The 12964-nt window shown below is 42.3% G+C and overlaps 1 protein-coding gene across 1 annotated transcript; it reads right to left on the reverse strand.

Annotated features, from left to right (window-relative positions):
* Nucleotides 1–4088: 4088 nt before the first annotated feature.
* Nucleotides 4089–12405, reverse strand: LOC124031855 (RING finger protein 223-like). The gene is made up of 2 exons (XM_046343622.1): nucleotides 12041–12405; nucleotides 4089–4971 (listed from the first exon to the last, which is right to left on the reverse strand). Exon 2 carries the CDS (start codon nucleotides 4887–4889, stop codon nucleotides 4179–4181), a length of 711 nt encoding a protein of 236 aa, XP_046199578.1. The 5' UTR covers nucleotides 4890–4971; nucleotides 12041–12405; the 3' UTR covers nucleotides 4089–4178.
* Nucleotides 12406–12964: the final 559 nt, after the last annotated feature.

Raw genomic sequence — 12964 nt, forward strand, 5'->3', positions numbered from 1 at the left:
TCTATGAATGAAATATGTCAAGTGCCTTCTTGTATGCTGATATAATGGGACTTCCTGTCGCTGATGTCCGTCGACAGATGGCACAGCCTTCCCTTTATATGCAGGGAGATGTGGACTGAATTTGTTCTGCAAGACATTAGTTATTTATTAGGTAAAAGGAAAATGCAAAAAAACATTCTATTTTACACCATTTTCCAAGTTTTATTAGTCGTAAGTACAGGATACACATGGTGTACACAGTCCAATGAAATGCTTACTTGCAGGTTCCTTCTCGACAATGCAAAAAGACAATAAGAAATAATACCACCCACTGGAGAGCCTTGCGGTCGTGGATGGAACAATTCCCTTACCAGGCTGTGAACAACTGGTCAGGACACTCTCGATGGCGCAGCGGTAGTATTTGGAGAGGACCCAGGGTGGCATGTCAAATTTCTTCAGCCGCCTTATGAATAATAGGCGCTGTTGTGCCCTCTTGACAAGAGTGGTGGTGTTGTTGGTCCATGTCAAGTCATCTGTGATAACATAAAATTCTTTAAAGGAGTCAGAACAGGTACATCAGAGCCGGGACCCAGAGAGTGAAAAACAGCTTCTATTACCAGACCATCAGACTGTTGAATAGCTTCTATTACCAGACCATCAGACTGTTGAATAGCTTCTATTACCAGACCATCAGACTGTTGAATAGCTTCTATTACCAGACCATCAGACTGTTGAATAGCTTCTATTACCAGACCATCAGACTGTTGAATAGCTTCTATTACCAGACCATCGGACTGTTGAATAGCTTCTATTACCAGACCATCGGACTGTTGAATAGCTTCTATTACCAGACCATCGGACTGTTGAATAGCTTCTATTACCCGACCATCAACCATCAGACTGTTGAATAGCTTCTACTACCAGACCATCAGACTGTTGAATAGCTTCTATTACCAGGGACCCAACTTTTGCACAGCTTCTATTACCAGACCACCAGACTGTTGAACAGCTTCTATTACCAGACCACCAGACTGTTGAACAGCTTCTAATACCAGACCATCAGACTGTTGAACGGCTTCTAATACCAGACCATCACTGTTGAACAACTTATATTACCATCAGACTGTTGAATAGCTTATATTACCATCAGACTGTTGAACAGCTTTTAATACCATCAGACTGTTGAACAGCTTTTAATACCATCAGACTGTTGAACAGCTTTTAATACCATCAGACTGTTGAACAGCTTTTAATACCATCAGACTGTTGAACAGCTTTTAATACCATCAGACTGTTGAACAGCTTTTAATACCATCGGACTGTTGAACAGCTTTTAATACCATCAGACTGTTGAACAGCTTTTAATACCATCAGACTGTTGAACAGCTTTTAATACCATCAGACTGTTGAACAGCTTCTAATACCAGACCATCAGACTGTTGAACAGCTACTAATACCAGACCATCAGACTGTTGAACAGCCATCACTTGCCGTCTATACCAGGTTATGTGCGCACACACAGTCTATCTCACACACACACTCAAACACATACACAGCAAACACTGCTGTCCCATGTTATAGAGACATTAAACCACCAGACACTTCCTGTTTTACACTGTGTATTTAAATATTATTCTCAACATTTCTACTACTGTGTTTTAGTTACGCTGTTTATACTGTACACACTACATATTTATGTATATACTGGATTATTGATATAGGTCACTCTATATCTACTGCTGTACATATCGTTCTTAGTGTATCTGGTGTAAGTTCATCTAGTGTATATAATGTACGTATAGATTGCATTTGAACTACTGTTACAGGGCCATTTATATGTAAATATATATATATATATTTATATATATATATATATATATATTTTGTACTTGTTTGGCATTTTACTGCATTGTTAGGAGCTAGTAAAATAAGCATTTCGCTGCACCCACTATGACATAAACTAAACTGTGTGTGACCAATATACTTTGATCAAAAGAGCACTAGTTCAACTTAATAAATAACACGTTACCATCGCAAGGTTAAATAAAATGTAAAATGAGGATAGTAAGTGCCTATTAAGTGCCGAATAATGTAACAGTGTTGACCATAACACAGTTGACGATTTCATCATAAATCAGCCATAAATCCCCAACTTTAACAATTGAATTTTATTGTTAAAACATTTTGAACCTGTCTATCTACGGGTAACATGGTTGGTGCGTGATACTCAGCCTGCTCAGTTTTCCACCAGAAAATGGCCCCAAAAAGTAGAACCAACTCACCTGCTTTTACACTAGGATTTGACTAGATGTTCAATGCTTCTTTTGAAAAAATATTTTATAAGGAATTGTTTCACCATATTAAAACGAGAGTTCAGTTCACTTATCAGGGTCGACCTGAGGGACAGGTCTTGTTTAACCTTCAAATGTTTCACCGGTCGCATGAAATACTGTCAATAATATTCTCCAGAAATGACTTTGTCAAAGCAACAAAATAACTAAGGATTTACAATGATGCGGGAAACTTTGAGGAATTTGTGGGTTAAGTGGATTAAAATCTTCCTAGAAGTCAGAAGGTGCACAAAGGGGCATGCCAAAATGCTGAATTTTGACAATTTAGCAAGTCTTTATTAATAGTAAAATAATCCATACTGGTGCAGTTTCTACTTAAAATATCAAAGGCACTCGTTTCGTGGAACGACCCAACACTTGTGACCTTGCATCACAAAGACTCTACAAAATAGAGTCTATACAATCACTATTTCAACCAATGGATTTTGAGAAGGAAACAAAGAGGACGCAAGGAATCAAGGAAATGCATTTGAGATTCTCCCCCAGACCTCACCTTTGGTCTCCTGTACACACCTATCCAGTAATTTCACACCAATACAGGAAATACCACTCCTTACTGATATGACCACTCCTTAATCTACGAGGAAGGGTTCATAATTTCATTGAAGCAGTTTACAACACCTTGTTGTTAGTAATAATCGTTGTGTATTTGGAAAATCCTTACAGGTTACTGGTGTGTGCCCAGATAAGATCCTAACAGCAAGTGGGGAATGGTAGTCCAGTAATCATTAGTTCCTACCACGGCCAACAACCCATGTCTACTGTACTTCATTTTGTTCAGACTATCATAAACAAAGCTACAGTGTCACGCCCTGGCCTTAGTTATCTTTGTTTTCTTTATTATTTTTGGTTTAGGCCAGGGTGTGACATGGGTGATTTATTGTGTTCGTCTTGTCTAGGGGATTATTAGATTAATGGGGTTGTGTTCAGTTTAGTTGTCTAGGTAAGTCTATGGTTGCCTAGAGTGGTTCTCAATCAGAGGCAGGTGTTTATCGTTGTCTCTGATTGGGAACCATATTTAGGCAGCCATATTCTTTGGGTATTTTGTGGGTTATTGTTTCCTGTCTTTGTGTTTTATGCACCAGTTAGGACTGTTTCGGTTTTCACGTTCATTGTTTTGTAGTTGTGTTCATGTTTGAGTTTTCCTATTAAAACCATGGACACTTACCACGCCGCATATTGGTCCTCCGATCCTTCTCGCCTCTCTTCTTCAGACGAAGAGGAAGAAAACCGTGACATACAGAATATTTTTCAGAACTAAAACCTTGACCATGCCTGTTTTTGTTTTTAATTTATTGTCATTTTGTAAACAAAATATATATCAAAATAGTTCAATCAACTATACATGTATATACACTTACAATTTCATGTTTTGGCATACCATTTTCTCAAAGCAGTAATAAGACCGCTAAACTTGCACATTTTTCTTAAAAATGGAACATTTTGAGTTGGGATTGCACTGTGGCCATCCGATCTGATAATGTAGATATGAATAAATTTCACCCAGATGGTCTGTGTCTGAATATTACAACACATTTCATCCACATATTATATTTGTACAGCAAAATAACGTTATAAAGAAAAAAGAAAGGAAAATCAGTTAATCAAAGTGCAAGAATTGGAATTCATGTATGAATTTCTAACTTCCTTGTCAGAATAATGATGCTGAGGATGCCAATATCAATTGCTAAAACAACTGGTGTGCAGAGTTTCTCACAGTTGTGTTCTCTATCCAGTCTATATCCGGGGGGGGGGGGGGGGGGGGGGGGGGCTGTGGCTGGATACCCTTTAGTGGAGCTGAAGGAGAATGTGGCAGCGGTGGAATCTGGCATACTACATACATGTATTTTAATGAAAGGCTCCCCTTGTGGAATGGTTTATGCTGGTGAATGGGGTAGCAGTGGTGGTGATGGAGCCTTGTATTGGGCCCACAGGGCGAGGCATGCAGTACATGTTGCCTGTGGTGACGATGCACTGCAGGGGCCACAGCACGATGACCACTAGCAGCACCATCAGCACCATGAAGAGCAGCAGCCGCCTACAGCTGGTCAGACGCCTCATAAAGGCCGTGTTGTGGGGGCGTGTCTGAGCCGGAACTTCGGCTGCTTTGCTGGCCCCTATGTTGATGCAGATGCAGAAGGTCGAGGTGGAGCTAGAGGCCTCGGGGCTGGCCTCCAAGGCCCGTTTGTAGCACAGCTTCTCTCCGTCTAGCCACACAGGCTCCTCGTGCTGCTGGTTGCTGGGCAGCTTACACAGTACCTCGCTGCTGGTGGCCAGGGCCGGGGGACCCTCCTTGGTCAGGAGGGTGGGATGGCGGCAGAAGGGACACAGGATCTTGCTGCTGCCTCCTCCTTCCTGCTCTCCCAGTGAAATGGCCATGAGACGTGACAGACACTCAAGGCAGAAGGTGTGGGCACAGTCCAGCAGCTTGGGCGTCTTGAAGACGTTGTCGTAGGTGTTGAAGCAGATGGAGCACTCGGGTTGGATGCCAACAGCCCCCATTATATCCAGGTCCACTTTCACTTCCTGGGTGTGCCACACCTGAGGGATCTGCGCCATTTTGAAGGGATGTTCTGTATCCTTTTCCCGCTTCCTTTAGTCGTTGTCCCCCTTTCTCTTCTTTGTACTTGGTGTGGATTATCTGAGAATGAATGGAAATGCAGATTATCTCTTAATAACGTGCTCAGATGGTGAGTAAAATCTATTTTTAAAATCATGCAGTGTGGACATAATCCCAAACTGTTCACAGGATTTTTGTGATTTTTGTGTCAAGTGCATATTATAAAATACAGTAGGTTTAAGGTTTATGACCCCAGGCAGGCGGAGTTGCAATACCATTATGTTATTCTCTTCAGAATACGATTACATTCTGAACTATTATAGAGGTTACACAGTAGTCACAAATAATTCAGCATTTGGTGGAATATAGATATGTCTATAATTTAAATGTATTTTTTTGCTTTTAATATCAGACCATGCCATCTACAATACATTTCTTGCTTACTCTACTTTATCCAGTATGGGGCTGATTGACATCCATTCACTAAACCCACTGAAGTCCCTGAGCAACCTCTTGCATTCCCTGGGCCACGTTCATCAGGGAAACGTTGTCATTAATGGCATTAATAGAACTGACACGATTCCTCATTCTACATGTCAGAGGCTTCTTTGTTCCACATAATATATTTCTATATTTTCTATCACTTTTGTTTAACCAGGAACGACCCTTGAATTAAGATACCTCTTTTACAAGGGGTGACCTGGAAACCTATATCAGAATTTTTTTCTTCAGGGTAGCCCAATGGAGACCACGGTCTGATTCCCAACGGTGCCCTGAGTACAAGTTTTTTTTCTCACAACAGGAAGAACAATTTACATTATAATTAAAACAAGAAGAATAAAAAAATAACCACAACCTCAACACCACAATTTCAACAATTAAAGCCCTACAATCTATCGAAACAACTGCAATCCTCAATGAATTCATTCAATACCAGAGTCTTAAACTGCCCTAGCGGCACCAGGGAATCCATTTTGTAGGTTATTCCAACAATGGGGGGGGGGCACTAAAACTAAAGGAGGATTTTAAATTGGTTGAGACCAGAGGGACCTCAAGAGTTAACCAATCCTGCGAGTGGGTTGGGTCGCTCATTCTTTTAGGTTTAGGTAAGTTGAAACTCGTGTAGTAGGGCTTTGTAAAGGAAAAATTGAGTAATCAATTGATCTACATGACTTTAATGAAGACCAGCCAAACTTTTGATACAGGATGCAGTGGTGAGTATTAAACCTGTCCCCAGGGATAAAACGAACGGCGCTGTGGTAGACGGCATCCAAAGGTTTAGGAGTAGTGGCTGCTGCAATCTGGTAAATGGTGTCACCATAATCAAGAACTGGCAGGAAAGTTGACTGTACAATCTGCTTCCTATTATTTAGGGAGAGGTAAGGTCTATTTCCAAAAAAGGCCACTTTAAATCATAGCTTTTTAACTAGCTCATCCATATGTTTAAAAAAAAAACATGGTCTTTGTCAATCCAAATTCCCAGATACTTGTAGGTGGGAACCTATCAATGGGAGAACCATCCAATGAATAAATATGTAGTCCATCTGAAACATTCTTGCGAGAACTAGAGAACAACATGCATTTAGTCTTGCCCACATTAAGTACAAGTTTTAAACCAACCAGGGCTCTCGGTAAAATAGTCAGATTGCAGCTCTAACAGCCTGATCAACACTTGGAGCAATGGCCAATAACCTTGTCATCTGCATACAGATTCATATTACAAATTTTAACAGATGGACCGAATATTATTTTCATTAATAGTAAAGAGAACAGGCCCCACGACTGACCACTGCGGTACAGTTTTTGTAATATCCAGGAAACTAGAGCTAAAACCATCAGAGATCACACATTGAGTCCTGTCTGACAGATCATTTTCAAACCACTCACAAGACGCCTGATCCAGGCCTATTTCAGTCCGCCTTTAAATGAGAATGTGGTGGTCAACGGTGTCGAAGGCCTTGGGAAGGTCTATAAATAAGGCGGCACAATGATTTTTATGATCCAAACAGTTTAACACATCTAAAACAAGCGCATCTGAGCGTTCCACAAACATTGTGCACCGGCTGAACGAGGCCCCAGCTGTTGAAAGCATCTTTCTAGTGACGGGGGAATGGTTATGTGGGACTCTCATCAGGCAGTACTAGGGACAGACACAGAGTGCTTTGTTACTCCCTGTTCTCACAGACGTCAGCATGAGCACCCATGACAGAAACCTCCCTCTGGCCAGAACCTCTAAGTCACCCAGCCAGCTGTCAGTCTCGGGGGGGGGGGGGGGGGGGGGGGGGGTTGTTATCATAGATACATGGGTATGGGATAAGTGTTAAAAAAACATGATTGGATTACTGTTGTATAGAAGCAGTCAGAATAGCTGTAACTATGTATGCCTGACAAATGGCATGTCTGGTATTGGTTTGAGTGTGATTGACACTTGTGTTCCTTTAGGATAGGTAGGTAGCTAGTAGGTACAGGACAGGTGAGAACTGTGATGAGGGGGCGGTGTGGGACATGGGGGGTGGTTGAGTTGCAGGTGTTCCCCTCGCCGTGCCCTGCGGGGGCAGCCCTACCCCTATCTCTCTCTGTCTGGCCCCAGCTCTGCCAGCCGGCTGACACAATGTGCCTGCTTGTTCTCCTTCTCCTCTCATCGCTCCATCTACCCTTGGCATTCCTGCAGGACCAGCCTCTGCCCAGGCCTCCTCTCTCTCTCGCTCTCTCTCTCTCTCACCACCATGTCACAGACCGTAACAATTTAAGGCCCTCAAATAGAGGTCTCGGTGGACCACCCCAACCTCCTCCGCAAACTACAATGTAGCAACTGCTCTGACATTGGGAAATATGGACAACAATCACTAAGTGGACCTAGTGAGAATATCTCCAGCTTGTCTGTGGTCTATGGATTTCATTCCAACCTTCACTTTAATGGAGCTGATAAAAATGTATTTCTTGTCAATTAAACTTGTTTAAACCACTTTTAACTGAGTCCTACCACGATCCCCAATCCACTGTTTGCAATTCAGGTATAGGTTACCAACAAAGCACAGAGCTAGGATCAGCTTACCCTCCCTAACACTTAACTGGAACAATCAGGTTTATTTAACAGTCAACAAACCACAACACTGACTATAGATCAGGTGCTTAGGGCCACATTTTAGTGTGCGGGACAAATGACAGTTAGTCATTAACCTAATTTCTGTCAGGCAAGTCGGAACCTTATTGTCTACCATAGGAGCATGAGGCAGAAGAGCCTTTGTTTTGCCTTGAACACTAGTGCTCCCTACTCTCCCTGTCACTATCTACATGACCCGCTTTAGCTATCAGCTATCGCCAGCTTAGCCGACTGACCTGGTTATGTCACTGCCTCCAAATCTATACATGCTGCTTGAGTTGAGATATTTTGAAATGAGTGTGTTTTAGAGTGGAATCTTAGCTTGTTTAAAGTTTTTGGGAACATTGTAAAATAACTTACATGAATAACCCATTATACAGTGCCATCAGAATGTATTCACACACCTTGACCTTTTTACACATTTTATTGTGTTACAAATTGGGATTCAAATGGATTTAGTCTTTTTTTACATAAAATACTCTAATGTTGTTTTTTAAAGATGAATGAAAAATAAAACATATCTTGATTAGATAAGTATTCAACCCCTTGAGTCAATACATGTTAGAATCCCCTTTGGCAGCGATTTAGCTGTGAGTCTTTCTGGGTAATGTTAAGTCTCTAAGAGCTTTGCACACCTGGATTGTACAATATCTGCCCATTTTATTATTTTCTAAATTATTTAAGCACAAATTGGTTGTTGATCATTGACAGACAGCCATTTTCAAGTCTCGCCATGGATTTTCAAGACGATTCAAAACTGTAACTCTGCCACTCAGGAACATTCAATGTCGTCTTGGTAAGCAACTCCATTGTATATTTGTTCTTGAATTTTAGGTTATTGTCCTGCTGAAAGGTGAATTCATCTGTTAGTGTCTGGCGGAAAGCAGACTGAACCAGGTTTTCCTCTGGGATCATGCCTGTGCTTAGCTCTATTCCAATTATTTTTATCCTAAAAAACACTCTCCAGTCCTTGCCGGTGACGAGCATATCCATAACATGAGATAGCCACAAAAGTGGTACTCAGTGTTGTGTAGGATTTTTCATAAGCATAATGCTGGTCCTGCCGTACATACCTATACGTACGCTACGGTCACAAGACGCAGGCCTCCTAATTGTCCCTAGAATTTCTAAGCAAACAGCTGGAGGCAGGGCTTTCTCCTATAGAGCTCCATTTTTATGGAACGGTCTGCCTACCCATGTCAGAGACGCAAACTCGGTCTCAACCTTTAAGTCTTTACTGAAGACTCATCTCTTCAGTGGGTCATATGATTGAGTGTAGTCTGGCCCAGGAGTGGGAAGGTGAACGGAAAGGCTCTGGAGCAACGAACCGCCCTTGCTGTCTCTGCCTGGCCGGTTCCCCTTTTTCCACTGGGATTCTCTGCCTCTAACCCTGTTACGGGGCTGAGTCACTGGCTTGCTGGGGCTCTCTCGTGCCGTCCCTGGGGGGATGCGTCACCTGGGGGGTAGATTCACTGTTGTGGTCGGCCTGTCTGGGTTCCCCCCTTGGGTTGTACCGTGTCGGAGATCTTTGTGGGCTATACTCGGCCTTGTCTCAGGATGGTAAGTTGGTGGTTGAAGATTTCCCTCTAGTGGTGTGGGGGCTGTGCTTTGGCAAAGTGGGTGGGGTTATATCCTTCCTGTTTGGCCCTGTCCGGGGTGTCCTCGGATGGGGCCACAGTGTCTCCTGACCCCTCCTGTCTCAGCCTCCAGTATTTATGCTGCAGTAGTTTATGTGTCGGGGGCTAGGGTCAGTTTGTTTATCTGGAGTACTTCTCCTGTCCTATTCGGTGTCCTGTGTAAATCTAAGTGTGCGTTCTCTAATTCTCTCCTTCTCTCTTTCTTTCTCTCTCTCGGAGGACCTGAGCCCTAGAACCATGCCCCAGGACTACCTGACATGATGACTCCTTGCTGTCCCCAGTCCACCTGGCCATGCTGCTGCTCCAGTTTCAACTGGCCTGGGCCCTAGGACCATGTCCCAGGACTACCTGACATGAGGACTCCTTGCTGTCCCCAGTCCACCTGGCCATGCTCCTGCTCCAGTTTCAACTGTTCTGCCTTACTATTATTCAACCATGCTGGTCATTTATGAACATTTGAACATCTTGGCCACGTTCTGTTATAATCTCCACCCGGCACAGCCAGAAGAGGACTGGCCACCCCACATATGCTCTCTCTAATTCTCTCTTTCTTTCTCTCTCTCGGAGGACCTGAGCCCTAGGACCGTGCCCCAGGACTACCTGACATGATGGCTCCTTGCTGTCCCCAGTCCACCTGACTGTGCTGCTGCTCCAGTTTCAACTGTTCTGCCTTATTATTATTTGACCATGCTGGTCATTTATGAACATTTGAACATCTTGGTCATGTTCTGTTATAATCTCTACCCGGCACAGCCAGAAGAGGACTGGCCACCCCACATAGCCCGGTTCCTCTCTAGGTTTCTTCCTAGGTTTTGGCCTTTCTAGGGAGTTTTTCCTAGCCACCGTGCTTTTACACCTGCATTGTTTGCTGTTTGGGGTTTTAGGCTGGGTTTCTGTACAGCACTTTGAGATATCAGCTGATGTACGAAGGGCTATATAAATAAATTTGATTTGATTTGTATTCAGGGCAAAAAGTTACATTTCTTAGCCAGTTTTTTTTCTGTAATACTTTAGTGCCTTACTGCAAACAGGATGCATTTTGGGGAATATTCTTATTCTGTACAGACGTCCTTCTTTTCACTCTGTCATTTAGGTTAGTATTGTGGAGCAACTACAATGTTCCATCCTCAGTTTTCTCCAATCACAGCCATTATACGATGTAACTGTTTTAAAATTGGCCTCATGGTGAAATCCTTGAGCGGTTTCCTTCCTCTCTGGCAACTGAGTTAGGAAGGACGCTGTATCTTTGTTACTGGGTGTACTGATACACAATCCAAAGTGTAATTAGTAACTTCACCATGCCCCAAGGGATATTCAATGTCTGTTTTAATGTTTACCCATGTACCAATAGGTGCCCTTCTTTGCGAGGCATTGGAAAATCTCCCTGGTCTTTTTGGTTGAATCTGTGCTTGAAAATCACTATTCGACTGAGGGACCTTACAATTATCTGTATGTGTGGGGTACAGAATTGAGGTAATCATTCAAAAATAATGTTAAACACTATTATTGCACACAGAGTGAGTCAATGCAACTTATTATGTGTCTTTTTAAACAAATTTGTACTCCTGAACTTATTTAGTCTTGCCATAACAAAGGGGTTGAATACTTATTGACTCAAGACATTTTGTCTTTTAATGTTTTATTAATTTCTAAAAACAAAATTCCACGTTGACATTTTGGGATATTGTGTGTAGATCAGTGGCACCAAATCTCAAGTTAGTACATTTTAAATTCAGGCAGTAACACAACAAAATGTGGAAAAAGTCAAGGGGTGTGAATACTTTCTGAAGGCATTGTATGTTAATGTTTACAAATAATTAAATACTTGTTTATTAACAGTATATAAATAGTTTCAGTGCTTATATATGATAGCTATTTTAAAGTGTTACCAGGTCTCTCTTTTTTAAATGGTAAGGTAAGAACATTATGTTACGATGATACTATGAAACAAAGCCAGTAGAGTTATGTTGACTTTTTAGGGCAGCAGACGGTGTTTTCAACTGACTAGCGTGGCCGTTGTGTTCTTCAGCCGGGTTTATTGTGACGTCATCTGTTGAAGCATATAGAGTAGACAGTTAAACTGCCTCTCTTCCATTGCTGCTCTACCTGTTCTCCAATTGTAAAGTACACGTAACTTGATCCTCAGAAACGTGAGGTGTGCAACGGCATACTGCTCTGCTTAATACTTGCACCGTCTAATATGAAGTTAATTGACCCACGTAAAAAAACACATCCTACAACTCTTATCGTGTCTTTATCCTGTTTTGATCCTGTATTTACCAGTTGTGACAATCTCACATGTTTATTTCATGGTACCACTTCCCAGTATTGCTGTTAAAATATCACCCATAGCATTGTTTGTACTATACTCAACAACAGTTATACAATTCCTGAAAAAGTTTGTTCTTACCGGTTTAATGATGATTCTGCCAGATTATCCCCTCTCTCTCTCTTTGTAGTGTATTACAGTGTATTTGGTCCAGCCTTCTGTAGACTAAAACACATCTTCATGAAAAGCTAGGGGGGGGGGGGTACCACGGAGGAGGTGTGAGCTATGGGGATCACTATACAGTGCTCCCTGGTCCTTGGATGCTACGCTAGATAGGCTAAACGAGTGGAAGTCAAGCTGCTGCAGGTGTGCTCACAAAGCCTTCAAAGTAACACAAGGGTTAGCGTTAGTATTAGCCTGGAGGTCCTTCTCTCACTGTGTCCATTGGTCGACTCACTTTCCCTGCTCTGCCGACTCCCTTTTCAAATCAATGTAATGACATTGATATGCAGGGAACAATAAGGTGGACTTGAGGGAGTGTCAGAGGAGGGGGGGCAGGTAGGGGAGGGGATAGGCTGAGGAGCCTCCATAAGGAGTGAAACTAACATTATTGGCGCGCTACCTTGCCTTCCCTTTCGTTACTCTCTCTCTCTCTCTCTCTCTCTCTCTCTCTCTCTCTCTCTCTCTCTCTCTCTCTCTCTCTCTCTCTCTCTCTCTCTCTCTCTCTCTCTCTCTCTCTCTCTCTCTCTCTCTCTCTCTCTCTCTCTCAATTCAATTCAATTCAATTCAAATCAATTCAAGAGGCTTTATTGGCATGGGAAACACACTGCCGTTCAAAAGTTTAGGGTCACTTAGAAATCTCCTTGTTTTTGAAAGAAAAGCATTTTTTCTGTCCATTAAAATAACATCAAATTGATCAGAAATACAGTGTAGACATTGTTAATGTTGTAAATGACTATTGTAGCTGGAAATGGCTGGTTGTTTTATGTACTGTACACCTACAGTTGAAGTCGGAAGTTAACATACACCTTAGACAAATACATCAGTTTTTCACAATTCCTGACA

This window comes from Oncorhynchus gorbuscha, linkage group LG03, assembly GCF_021184085.1.
Source record: "Oncorhynchus gorbuscha isolate QuinsamMale2020 ecotype Even-year linkage group LG03, OgorEven_v1.0, whole genome shotgun sequence".
NCBI classification, from domain to species: domain Eukaryota; kingdom Metazoa; phylum Chordata; class Actinopteri; order Salmoniformes; family Salmonidae; genus Oncorhynchus; species Oncorhynchus gorbuscha.

Coding starts and splice junctions, on each gene's coding strand:
- LOC124031855 (XM_046343622.1), bottom strand. CDS start 4,889: ATGGCGCAGATCCCTCAGGTGTGGCACACCCAGGAAGTGAAAGTGGAC.